This window comes from Microtus pennsylvanicus, chromosome 11 (genome assembly GCF_037038515.1).
Source record: "Microtus pennsylvanicus isolate mMicPen1 chromosome 11, mMicPen1.hap1, whole genome shotgun sequence".
Classification (NCBI taxonomy): domain Eukaryota; kingdom Metazoa; phylum Chordata; class Mammalia; order Rodentia; family Cricetidae; genus Microtus; species Microtus pennsylvanicus.
In genome coordinates, this window is record NC_134589.1 from 9,291,705 (window position 1) to 9,305,000 (window position 13,296).

Here is a 13,296-nt window from a genome sequence, read left to right on the forward strand (position 1 = left end):
GAATATTTTCTATCTTTTTGAGACAGGATCTCATAGACATTAGGTTAGATTCAAACTTGCTGTGTAGCTGAAGATGGCCTTGAACTTCTGGTCCTTCCACCTTGTGATGCCACCTAAAGGGTCCTTCTGATCCTCCCCAAGTGCTGAGATTACAGGTATTTGCCATCACATCCAGTTTCTTTGGTGCTGGGGATTGAACCTAGGGCTTCCTGCATGCTAGGCAACACTGCTGCATCCCCACCCTCTCCCTTATAGACCATTTAGACATGGTCTCAGGAAGGCTGAAGAGATGGTTCAGCAGTTTAGAGCACCTTTTGTTCTTGCAGGATACCTGGGTTCTGTTCCCAGCACCCACGTAAAAGATCAAAATTAACTGTATGTAACTCCAGTTTCAGGGGATCCAGTGATCTCTTCTGGATTCTGCAGGCTCCAGACATGCATGTGGTACACATATCTGCATTCATATAAAACACTCATACACATTAAAAAATGAAAGATGGAATTACTATGTAGACTAGGCTGGCCTGAAGTTTATAAAGATCCACCTACCTTTGCCTCCTCCCTTTGCAGGGATTAAAGACGTGTATCACTACGCCCTGACTGTCAGCATAATCTTTTTTTATTGATATTTATTGAGCTCTACATTTTTCTCTGCTCCCCTCCCTGCCTCTCCCCTCCTCCCTTCAATCCTTCCCCCAAGATCCCCATGCTCCCAATTTACTCAAGAGATCTTGTCTTTTTCTACTTTCTACTTCCTATGTAGATTAGATCTACGTAAGTCTTAGTGTCTGCATTGTTGTCTAAGTTCTCTGGGATTGTGGTTTGTAGGCTGGCTTTCTTTGCTTTATGTTTAAAAACCACCTATTGGTGAGTACATGTGATAATTGTCTTTCTGGGTCTGGGTTACCTCACTCAAAATGATGTTTTCTAGCTCTATCCATTTTCCTGCAAAATTCAAGCTGTCGTTATTTTTTCCTGCTGTGTAGTAAGTACTCCATTGTATAAATGTACCACATTTTCCTTATTCATTCTTTGGTCAAGGGGCATTTAGGTTTTTCCAGGTTCCGGCTATGAAAAACAAAGCTGCTATGAACATAGTTGAGCACATGTCCTTGTGGCATGATTGAGCATCCTTTGGATATATACCCAAAAGTGGTATTACTGGGTCTTGAGGAAGGTTGTTTCCTAATTTTCTGAGAAATCGCCACACTGACATCCAAAGGGGCTGTACCAGCCTGCACTCCCACCAGCAATGCAGAAGTGTTTCCTTTTCCCCATAACCTTTCCAGCATAAGTTGTCATCAGTATTTTTGATCTTGGCCATTCTTATAGGTGTAAGATGGAATCTCAAGAGTTGTTTTGGTTTGCATTTCTCTGATGACTAAAGATGTTGAGCATCTCCTTAAGTGTCTTTCAGCCATTTTAGATGCCTCTGTTGAGAGTTCTCTGTTTAGGTCTATACTCCATTTTTTTTAATTATGTGATCTTTTGGTGTCCAATTTCTTGACTTTTTTGTATGTTTTGGAGATCAGACCTCTGTCTGATGTGGGGTTAGTGAAGATCTTTCCCCATTGTGTAGACTGTCGTTTTGTCTTGTTGACCATGTCCTTTGCTTTACAAAGCTCTTCAGTTTCAGGAGGTCCCATTTATTAATTGTTTCTCTCAGTGTCTGTGCTACTGGGGTTATATTTAGGAAGTGGTTCCCTGTGCCAATGCATTCAAGTGTACTTCCCACACTTTCTCTTCTGTAAGGTTCAGTGTGGCTTGCTTTATGTTAAGGTCTTTGATCCATTTGGACTTGAGTTTTGTGCATGGTGATAGATATGGGTCTATTTTCATTCTTCTATATGTTGATATCCAGTTATGCCAGCACCACTTGTTAAATATGCTTTCTTTTTTCCATTTGATATTATTTGCTTCTTTATCAAAGATCAAGTGTTCGAAGATGTGTGGATTGATATCCAGGTCTTCTATTCTGTTCCATTGGTCCTCCTGTCTGTTCTTATGCCACAGCATAATCTTCTTGTACACTGTGTGAAGATGTGTCTCTGTTTTACTTCTGACTAAGGCACCTTCTGATTGGCTTAATAAAGAGCTGAAGCTGGGAGGTGGTGGCACATGCCTTTAATCACAGCATTCAGGAGGCAGAGGCAGGCAGATCTCTGTGAATTCGAGGCCAGCTTGGTCTATAGAGCAAGTTCTAGGACAGGCTCCAAAGAGAAAGAGAAACCCTGTCTCGGAAAAAAAAAGAAGAAGAAAAGAAAAAGAGAGCTGAACAGCCAATAGCTAGGCAGGAAAGGATAGGCCTGAACTTCCAGGGAGAGATAGGAATTCTGGGAAAGAATCTTGCCCTTTTACTCAAGCCACGGAGCATGTGCTGCGCTGCTCATCCCTCCGGGAGAGAAGAGGTCTAGAGAGCTTATCAGAATGGATTTCCTACCCCATGGCTGCAGAGAACAAGAGCTATCAGATCTTCAAGGGGCCTGTGCACACAGCATCTCTGCATAATGGCTGTTGTTGCATGTTGATTTGTGCTGGCTATGTGGCAAGTGGTTTAGAATGTTTCATACCCGCAGGAACTTTCTCATTTACTGAAGTTCAGAGGTTAAATGAGTCATTCGAGGTCACCTAGAAATATTTCAATTCAGGCCGAGCGGTGTAGCTGATGGAAAAGTGTTCCTCTGGCCATGAGCGAGCTCCCATGGTCCATCCCGGCACCTCTCTCTCTCTCTCTCTCTCTCTCTCTCTCTCTCTCTCTCTCTCTCTCACACACACACACACACACACACACACACACACATACACACATTCTCTCACGCGCACACACACACTCTCACACACACACTCTCTTTCTCTCTCACACATTCTCTCTCACACACATACACACGCACACACACACTCTCTCTCTCTCTCTCTCTCACACACACAGAGTGTATTAACAGTATTTCAACTGAGTCTGATGCCACCATTCTCACTACACATTCCCTATGCCTGCAACATAGAGAAGTTTTGGGGTTTTTGAGATGGGGTTTCTCTGTGTAACCCCGGCTGTCCTGGAACTCACTCCATAGACCAGGTTGGCCTCGAACTCAGAGATCTGTCTCTCTCTGTACCCTGAGTGCTGGGATTAAAGGTGTGCGCCACCACCACCGCCTGCCTTTAAGCGATTGCCTGACTTAGGGCACTCAGGAGAATGGAAATCTTGTGGATTCTTTCATATGATGGTCACATGCCAACTCACGAGCTGTAGAGCTGGGCTGTAGCTACAAACTCCTCAGCTTCCAGGACTGACTTGTTGGTTCCTCATCCCCCCCCCCTTATTTGTGGTGGATAGACCCTTCCTGCAGCACCACCTCAGCCCATCCAGCCGTGGAAGGACCATTGAGGGGAAGGGGAACGCTGGCTTCAACCTCCAGTGCCAGCCTTTTTATTGTTATCATTTAACAGGAGGTCTTGTTATGCAGCCAGGCTGGCATGAAACTCACTTTGTAACACAGACTGGCCTGGAACTCACCGCAATCCTCCTGCCTCGGCCTCCCAGGTGCTGAAATTATAGGCATGCTCCACCACATCCCCCTCAGTGCTCGCCTATCTCGGGGACAGGGGTCGCCTCATAAGCCCGCTTCTCCTCCCAGGGGCCCTTGGACCGAATGGTTCCTGGCAGCAGTCAGTGAGAAGAGCCTGCCAGCTGCTCTTCTCCCCTCTCCAGGGCAACCTGTCTCACTCTCTGCTCCACTCGCACCTCTCCCAGAATCCAGGCCACCAGATGGCCCGAACAGGCTGTGTTTATTTGGAGCCATGGAAATGTGAAGCTTCCCCTCCTACAACCCGTGGGTCAGGCGCTGGTCAGAGCCCCGCCGCAGAGCGAAGATGCCGCTCCGATTTCCTTATTCATAATCCATAACCTGAATGTCTGGGTTTGCTCCCCTGAGCATCTTATTCTGGTCACTATGGAAACGTCTCTGCTCCCACTGAGGTTCTGGGACTAAGTCAGACAGGGAGGCACCCAGGAGACTCCTTCCAACCCAGAGCCCCAAAGGGCTGTCAGTTGCCGGAGCTTCCTAGTTCAAGTTTACAGAGTGCCTAGGGGCTGGTTTATTTCCCCAGTAATGCTCAGACCAGAAAGGCTGGCTTCAATGACAATCTCCTATTTCAATCAGTCAGTGTCCCTGGGGAATATTTAAATTATCCCAGGGGCATATTTTTTCTAGGTAATGACACTTTCTCCTAAAAATCAAACTCTTCATTACAAGCTAACCGCAAGCATTACTAACAATCACTAACATTTACTGACCTCTCTTTTCATCCACACACAACCCCAACTACATAACTTAGCCAGGGATTAGTCACCTTCAAACGTCGCTTGTCTTACGTGGAATGTCACCAATTCTGGGTTTCCTGCCTTAAACATGAAATGGCTCTGCCTAACCTGAAGTTTTCTGAATTCTGTACCTACTTCTCCAGCTTGTCTAGTGGCTAAAAGAACCCATTGTGCACTTGAACTTTCAAAAACTAACTGCCACGGAATTCACTCGATCCACATTTGTGGTGTGTCCATGACGTGCCACGCTCTGCCTGCTTGGGCTATAGCAGAGAGCCTACAGTCTAGCTAGAAAACAGGTCATTACGTTAGAAAATAAGACTGGGCCTTGCTTGGCGGAGACCACCTGTAATCTGAGCATCTGGGAGGTGGAGGCAGGAGGACCAGGAGTTCAAGGCCAGCCTGAGCTAAATAGAAAAACCTGTCTTGAGCCTGGCAGTGGTGGTGCATGCCTTTCATCCCAGCACTCAGGAGGCAGAGGCAAGTGGATCTCTGTAAGTTCGAGGCCAGCCTGGTCTACAAGAGCTAGTTCCAGAGAAACCCTGTTTAAAAACAAAATAAAACAACAACAAAAGAGAAAAAATCTGTCTCAAAACACAAACAAAAGTCAGACCTGGTTGGCTAAACCCTTAATCCCAATGCTCTGGAGAGACAGGCAAACAGCCTAATCTACATAGTGAACCTAGGCCAGGTTACATAACTGAGGCCCTGTCTCAGTACATACATGCAAACATACATACAGCCGGGCGGTGGTGGCGCACGCCTTTAATCCCAGCACTCGGGAGGCAGAGGCAGGCGGATCTCTGGGAGTTCGAGGCCAGCCTGGTCTACAAGAGCTAGTTCCAGGACAGGAACCAAAAGCTACAGAGAAACCCTGTCTCAAAAAATCAAAAAAAAAAAAAAAGAAACAAACATACATACATACACACACATACACACATACATACCACAAAATCAACCAACCATTAGACTAAAAACCACACACAGAGAGATTGGTTGATTATCTTTCTATATATCTGTTATCTATCCCTCTATCTATCTGAAGCAGGCTAGGAATGTGGGGCACACACTGAGAAAGGGGGGAATAATCCAATGAACAGGTAAGATCATTCATTCATTCATTTTGTTGAGACAGGGTTTCTCTGTGTATATCCCTGGTTGTTCTGGAATTTGTTCTGTAGACCAGGCTGGCCTCAAACTCTCCTGAGTGCTGGGATTAAAGGCATGTGCCAACACTGCCTGGCAGTAGGTAAGATCTTATTGATGTGTTTGGTTGAGTTGTTGGTACAGGTGAAGAGAAGAGATTCAAAAAGAGAAAGGGGTGTTTCTAGAGGCGTGGGATCCAGGGTTTGCTCATTTATTTATAATTTACTTATTATTACTATTATCTATTATTAGTAGCAGTATCATTGTTATTGCTATTTTTGTTTTTTTCTGGGTATCATCGGCAGTCCTGGAACTCGCTCCGTAGACCAGGCTGGTCTCGAATTCATAGAGATCCGCCTGCCTCTGCCTCCCGAGTGCTGGGATAAAAGGCCTGCGCCATCACTGCCGGGCTATTTGTCATTTTCATGACAGGGGCTCACTATGTAACTAGATTAGAATAGAATCTGCCTTAGCCTTGAGTGCAGTGATGGGACTGCCAGCGAGCACCACGACGCCAGACAGATACAGGAGTCTTTTGGTCGCAGTCTGCCGGTCAACCTCCGCCAGATGCCAGCTGGCTCCCGCCACCACACCTAAGCGACCAGTCCGGAGCGCGAAAAACCAGGCGGAACTCAAGACGCGAGTGCAGCGCCAGCTCGCGGACCACTGGGAGAGCGCGCACCGGAAGCGGGCCTGAGAAATTAACATGGCGGCCGCCTGGGGCCTCCGCTGGGGCCTGAGCCGAGCTGGAACCGTGTTGCTCCCGCCGCCCGCGCGCTGTGTTCGCCGGGCTCTGCACAGACAGGTATTCGGCACCGAATTCCAGAGCATCTACAGCCTGGACAAGCTCTACCCCGAGTCCAAGGGCGTGGATACGGCCTGGAAGGTCCCGGTGAGCCGAGAAAGGCGGGACGGAAAGGGCGGGTCCTCTCGCTCTAGGTGACGCCAGGAAGCCAGGCGGCGTGGAAGATTTTGGTTGCTGCCGGAGGAACTGGTCGTCCTAGCAACCGGGGCGTGGGGGGGGGGGAGCTGGTGACGGGGAGGGACGGCTAGGACTTTAGGATGTGGTTGCCGCCCTCGTGCTTCGGTAGTGCAGCCCGGGGAGAGAGCCTGCCACCATCACCTCTTTCAAGATCACCAGTTTTCCCACGTTTGTTTCCCGGTCTTCAGGCCCACATTCTATGGGAAAGGTGAATTATGGCCCTTCAAAGTGGACATAAAAGCTGAGGTCCGCAAGTTGTATCGTTACTCAGTCTTTTGCCCCTAGTAACGTCAAGAAGCCAGAGACAAAGTTTGTTCCTTCAGGATGCGTATTTAGCCTGCTGTGTGTAGATACACTTTCCTGGGCTAGAGCAGGAGAGAGGGAACCTACTGAGCTGCACCTATAGGATTGAGAGAGCATCCAGTATTTTCATCCATTCATTCACTCACTCTTCCTTCAGCAGAGTTCTCTCTCTCTCTCTCTCTCTCTCTCTCTCTCTCTCTCTCTCTCATAAATGAATAAACCCAAGTAACACCGACTATGAGTCTTTAGAGAAAGTAAGCCCAGAAGGAAGAAGTACAGCTAGAGATGCTGTTGCAGGTTTGTTGTGAGTTTGCTTTGACAAAGGATCTCATGTAACTAGGCTGGCCTCAAACTCGCTACTCGTTAAGGGTAGCCTTGAACTCCTGATCTCTCCACCTTCATCTTCCAGATGAAAAGATTATTGACTTGTGTCACTATACTGGGCCTGTTTGGTTTGAGAAAGGCTCTTTAAAAGCCCTGGCTGGGCTCTTAATTTGCAGTGGTCCTCCTGCCTCTGCTTCTCAAGATGATGAGGTGATAGGCTTGCAGCATCCAACCCAGCCGAGAGTTGTAGTTTTAGGTAGAGTGGTCTGGGAAAGCCAGGCCTGGAAGAAGTGGAGCGTAGTGGCCTACATCTGTAATCCCAGCACTTGGGAGGCAGGAAAATCGCAAGTTCAAGGCCAGCCTGGACCATGTGAGACCCTGTCACAGACAGAGAACCAGAAGAAGAAAAATGTGAGGATACTGGGGTGATGAGAGTCTCGGGCAGCGTGGTTAGTAAGGTCACCCACTTCAGGGCAGTGGTATGCTGGACAAGTGAGGCTAAGCAGGGCAAGCCAATGACGGGAAGCCAAAGAGGAAAGAGGTAGGTGGAGGCCAGGAAGGGAGTGATACATATTTTACAAGATTGACTGTTACAGAATGTTCCATGCAGTAGCCTGGAGAATGGCAAGAGCTGGAAGGTGAGTTAAAAGATTGCAGTAATATAATATAGGCAAGAAAGGATACATGGGGTAGAAGCAGTAGGAATCCTGCAGATGGTCATATCCTAGGCATATAGGGAAGGGATTCACTACTGGATTGGCTAAGAAGTGAGAGCATGCTGGGTATGTGGAACTGTAGCTGAGCAAAGAGGTTTTCTTGAACCCAAAAGTTGGGGGTCACCAACATAGGTGACATTTTCATCGGCTTAGAAGGATGCAGTGTTTCAGGGAGGGAAAAGAAAGATCTCAATGGTGTATCAGAGTTTCAGCCACCTCAGAGAGATGGTAAAGGAAGGTGAGGAAGAGACATAAAGAGTCGAGAAGAAAACCTGGGGCATGGGGGATTTACCAGAGTGGAAAAGTGAGCAGACATGAGGATTCCACCCTGCCCCCATTCTGAAGCTCAAACGAGTGAAGGCATCAAAGCGGGTGCGGATAAGAATGTTCTGGGTTTGGAGGCCAAGACAGCCTCTGGGGGTGGCCCTTGTGGTCCAGAGGATTTAAGGTTGGAGGGCATTGCTGCTGGATGAAGAGCTAGGGGAGGAAAAGGCCTGACAGGAATAACTCAGTTTGACTCGAGCCCTCCAGGTTTATGAAGCAGGATCTGCTCAAGACACAGTGCCTCTGGTGCCCACTTCCTGTGGCACCAGAAGGAGCAGGGTGGCACACTAGGATTGTCGCTCCAGGTTGGCAGAGGGTTGTTTAGTGTCCCTCGTGTATGTGTTCTTAGCCTTGTCTCAGCCACCCCATTCCTTTCCCCCATGAGCCAGGCTGCTGGTAGTACCCAGCGATAGCTTAAGCTGTGGCAGGCTGCTAGAGGCATTTGCCCCTCTTCTTGGAGGAGCACTGCAGTAGTGCCTGAGTTGGGGATGGTTTGATAGCATGATTTTGCTGGAGGCCCCAAAACAATAATGCATAACTTCTTAAAAAGTGTTTGTTGCATTGATTTATTGTTTGTGTGGGTGTGCACACGCAAGTTGTCAGGCTTGACGTTTAGGAAGTGCTTTTACCCACTGAGCATCTCTTTAGCCTCAAATATATAACATTCGGCTTATAGCATTACACTATTTTTTTTTCTGTCTTGGACCAGTTAGGAGTGGGCTGGCAGGTGACTCCTTTCTTTGACACTATGTGTGTTATATTACAGGAGCATGCGAAACAAGCCAGCAGTGACATCCCTCTAGGTGAGTAATGTTTTTGAAAATGAGTCCTTTCAGGCTAGGGGCTACCTCAGGGTCAAGAGAGCATTTGCCTAGTGTGAGATAGGCCTGGGTCTGTCCCATGCACCACACACACCAAGTGTAGATCTCACCAGACGTGTGGAAGACAGTAGAGAGACCAACGGGGGGGGCGGAAGGACCCTTTGCAGCATAGCTTAGACTAGCGAGCAAATGATGGCTCAGCCATGCATGTAGACTGTGTGGTCTGCCCACATATGAAGAGCTCTGGATGTGCTTGTGATTTGGAGCTGTGGGGTAGGAGTTGAGTGCTATGGGAAGAAGGAAGGTAGAGAGTGGGAGCCAGGAAAGTGCCTCATCACAGTCCCTGGGAAGACAGGCGATCTGCTCAGTGGACAGTTGTTATGTTTCCTGGCCTCCCAAGCTCTGGAGGTTCATGCGGCATTGTTTGAACAGACTTAGCTGCAGCCAGCATTATGCAGGCTTGCTGGGCTCCACAGTGCAGCCATTCCCCTTCAGTCCCAGGTGCCTTTGTTACTGAGTCAGAACAAGATTTAACTGACTTTTCCAATGGAGGGAGACCTGGGAGGTGGTCTCAAGGGACTGTGTTCCCTGCCACCATGTGTCACCACCTCAGTGCCCACACTGCTGGGTTTACCAGCTGGTCTTCTCAGTTGGCTTCTCCGTCTCACTTACCCAGACACTATGAAAGCCTTTGCATGAGTTAGAGAAATGGGAGGAAGGAAAAATTCCAGTTTAAAAATAGGCAAGATGGGCAGTGGTGGCACACACTTTTAGTCACAGCACTTGGGGGGCAAAGGCAGCAAATCCTGTGAGTTTGGGGCCAGCCCGGTCTACAGAGTGAGTTCAGGATAGCCAGGGCTACACAGAGAAACCCTGTATAGGACTTCACCAAGACCATATGTAGGTAGTGGGCACTCTGCCTTTTGGGGTGGAAGCTCCTGAGCTGAAGATCAGGTTCTTATCCCTCCGGCACACAGTTTCCACCCAGCCCATGAGCTGGGCTCTGAGAACACAGTCAGAAACAGTACTCTCTTGTCCCTGTCTGGTTGTGTAGTCTCAACTGTAGGCCTCAAACTCCACATTCTCTTCCCTCAGCCTCCCAAGCAGGCATTACAAGGAATGCGCCGTCCTGCCTACCCCGTTGTGTCCTTTCAAGCTTCTAGCCCGTCCTGATTCCATATCCGCCACTCCTCTAACTGTGTGAAGCTAAGTCTGTCCTTAGCTTGAGCCACTGAAAGAGTAGTCTCTAAAACAAACAAGCAAACAAAACAAGGATTTGATAGAATGTGCTAGATTTGGGTCATAATTTACTTCCTCCACTATCTGGGAGCCTCGGGAAAGTCAGTTGTCTTGATTTTAGTTTTGACATCTTTTTTTTTTTTTTTTTTTAAATTTATTTATTTATTATGTATACAATATTCTGTCTGTGTGTATGCCCAGAAGAGGGCATTAAGGATGGTTGTGAGCCACCATGTGGTTGCTGGGAATTGAACTCAGGACCTTTGGAAGAGCAGGCAATGCTCTTAACCTCTGAGCCATCTCTCCAGCCCTGTCCAGCTTTACTGGTGCGTGTGTGTGTGTGTGTGTCTGTGTGTGTGTGTGTCTGTGTGTCTGTGCGTGCACGTGTGTGTGTGCGAGTGCTTGGGGGGGGGGGTGTAATAGTCACATTGACTAAATTAGCACTCTACATGTCCCGCCATGGGGAACCCTCATGTATGTATTCTTCTGTTTGCAGATCGATTGAGCATATCTTACTGTCGGAGTAGCGGTCCTGGAGGGCAGAATGTTAACAAAGGTACAGGCCCGGCAGTGTTCTGGGAGCGGGGTGTGAGAAGGAACTCTGCATTCACATTCCTCTGAAATAAAGGGTTTTCTGCAGCAGCACACACACCTCCCGCTTATAATAATCCTTTTGAGCCTTCTGAATGTGGCCGATTGTCTGACGCTCACTGTAGGTTGCTAAGGCTAGGATTGGCTTTTGAGGATAAACAAAGAGAACTCCAGCATGAGCTGGCAGCCTGCTTGAATCCACAAAGAACACATTTCCTTTGCTCTGTGAAACCCATCCCCCACTCTTTTCAGAGTCCTGTAAGATTTGTGAGAAACCCTGGACATTTGGATACCACAAGTCTAATTTTGTCCCAGAAAGATTAGCCTTGTAGGCTTGTTCCATGGCTAGCTTTGACACAGGCTAGAATGTCCTGGCTAGATAGTTGTCTTGGCTTCAGGACTCTCCCTGAAGGCCTGGACACTATGGCTTCTGAAGAGTCTCATGGTCCCTGCTCCTTCCTCCCTATCCACAGTGAATTCCAAGGCTGAAGTCAGGTTTCACTTGGCCAGTGCAGACTGGATCGCTGAGCCTGTGCGCCAGAAGATTGCTCTCAAGGTACTCACCCCTTTCTGCCCCTGCGGATCCGAGGGTAGGGACAGGCTTATGGGCTTTGTGGTGTTCCTCATTTTCCTCCTTGGCAGCATAAAAACAAGATCAACAAGGCAGGAGAGCTGGTACTTACCTCCGAGATCAGTCGCTACCAGTTCCGGAATCTGGCGGAGTGCCTACAGAAAATTCGAGACATGATTGCTGAGGCCAACCAAATGCCCAAGGAGCCATCCAAGGAAGACGCTCAGCTCCAGAGACTCAGGTACAGATGGGCAGGTGAGAGGAGGCAGGGGAGATGGAGTCCAGGAGCTCCCAGCATGGCAGTGGGGAAGCTGCAGAGAGGAGCAAGGTGCCAACCCAGGCCCAGCTGCACATCTGGCTCCTGCTGCCCGGGCTGCTCTGCTCGCCCTCAGCTTCCAGCCTTGAAAAGCCCTGATTGCACATCTGGGCCTCATTGCCGTCTTTTGTTTTCAGGATAGAAAAGATGAATCGGGAAAGGCTGCGACAGAAGAGAATCAACTCTTCCATAAAGACGAGCAGGAGGGTGGCTATGGACTGAAGTTACCCCACACTGTCCGCAGAGACGAGTGTCATGCCTCTCTGCAGGGCTGCCACTCCAGGGGAGACTTCTCGCTAACTGGAACCTGGCCAGAGCGTTGCTTAGGAGGGACGGCTACAGGGCATCCAGGCAGCTCACCCGGTTGCCCTCCTCGTGTATTTCTGGCTGCAATAAACTTCTAAGCACAGGAACCTCACCTCTCAGAGCTTTGTAGCAGGGCTCCAGCCTCTCAGCCTGGACCCTCACAGTTACTGCCTAGTGCTGGGCCAGCACCTGGGGCAGCAGAGGAGTGTGGGCTGACCCTTGAGCAAACAGCCAGAAGGGCCAGGATACCTGAGCTGGCGTTTGAGCTGGACCCTCAAAACCACAAACTGAACACAGTGGGCAGCAAGGAAGCCAGAGATGCCAAATGGCAGGTTGTGCAGGAGACTTGGAAGGTGCACCTGGCAGGAAGGCATGTAAGAGCGTCAAAATCCATTGCGCTACATCCCCAGGCCAGAAGTTTGGGTTTACTGTTTACATGCTGAGTGGGTGGGCGTTTGTGTGTCACATGTATGTGAGGGGTTGGAGAGCAGCTTGCAGTCACCTCTGTCCCACCAGGAGGCTGGAACCTCACCTGCCAAGCCATCTGGCTGGCCCTGACTTTAGTTATAATGAGGGAGGCATGTCTGGTAATCAGAGGACAACTGTGGAAGTCAGTTTTCTTCCTCCACCATGTGGGTCCCAGGGGCCAGTCAGGCTTGGCCACAGCGCTGTTCTTGCTGAACCATCTCACCAGCCCCTGCTGGTGTTTTTTATACCTCCCCCCACCAATGTATTTATTTTTTAAAAGCAATAAAGGCCAGAGTGGCTCAGCAAAGCAAGGCTCCTGCTTCCAAGACTGCCATGCGTTTGATCCCTGGTGCCCACATGGTGGAGGAGAGAACTGACTCATGAGAGTTGGCTTCTGGCCTCCACAAGCTCAGTGACGCAGCTGTGCACACACAAATATAACTTAATTTTTTAAAATCAGATAAGTGCTGCCCTGGTCAAATTTTCCAGAGACAAACCAGAATTTGGATTCCATATTAGCTTGAAAATTGAGCATCGTTAGTGTCAGGCAGACATTGCTCATCTGCAGGAGGTAAAACGTCATGCTGGGCTACAAGGAAATTCTCTACATTTGGTTTATTCCTCTGCCACCATTTTATTCTGCTCCAGGGCTCTGGCATGCAAAAGAATCCATGCCTAAAATTTAATACCTCCAAGAGGTTATGAGCTGTCACTGGGCTTGGGTGCGATTTTAACAATTCTGTTAATCATCTTGTTGCTAGCTTCCTGGGTCATGGCTGACCAGTGTCTCCATCATCACTGCTTCCTTCCACGGCCATGATTTCTGTTTCTTCCCATCTCCACATTGCTCCAAATGCTTTCAAACTTG

The 13,296-nt window shown here is 48.6% G+C and overlaps 1 protein-coding gene across 2 annotated transcripts; it reads left to right on the plus strand.

The window, feature by feature from the left end:
- The first annotated feature begins 6,134 nt into the window (after positions 1-6,134).
- Mrpl58 (mitochondrial ribosomal protein L58) lies at positions 6,135-12,067 on the plus strand. Of its 2 annotated transcripts, none has more exons than XM_075990060.1 (6): positions 6,135-6,359; positions 8,883-8,919; positions 10,673-10,732; positions 11,241-11,323; positions 11,410-11,579; positions 11,792-12,067. In XM_075990060.1, the coding sequence occupies exons 1-6, from the start codon at positions 6,174-6,176 to the stop codon at positions 11,874-11,876; spliced, it is 621 nt and encodes a 206-aa protein (XP_075846175.1). In that variant the 5' UTR covers positions 6,135-6,173; the 3' UTR covers positions 11,877-12,067. The 2 variants fall into 2 exon arrangements, with proteins under 2 accessions (XP_075846175.1, XP_075846176.1); XM_075990061.1 differs by having other exon boundaries at positions 6,141-6,272.
- Positions 12,068-13,296: the final 1,229 nt, after the last annotated feature.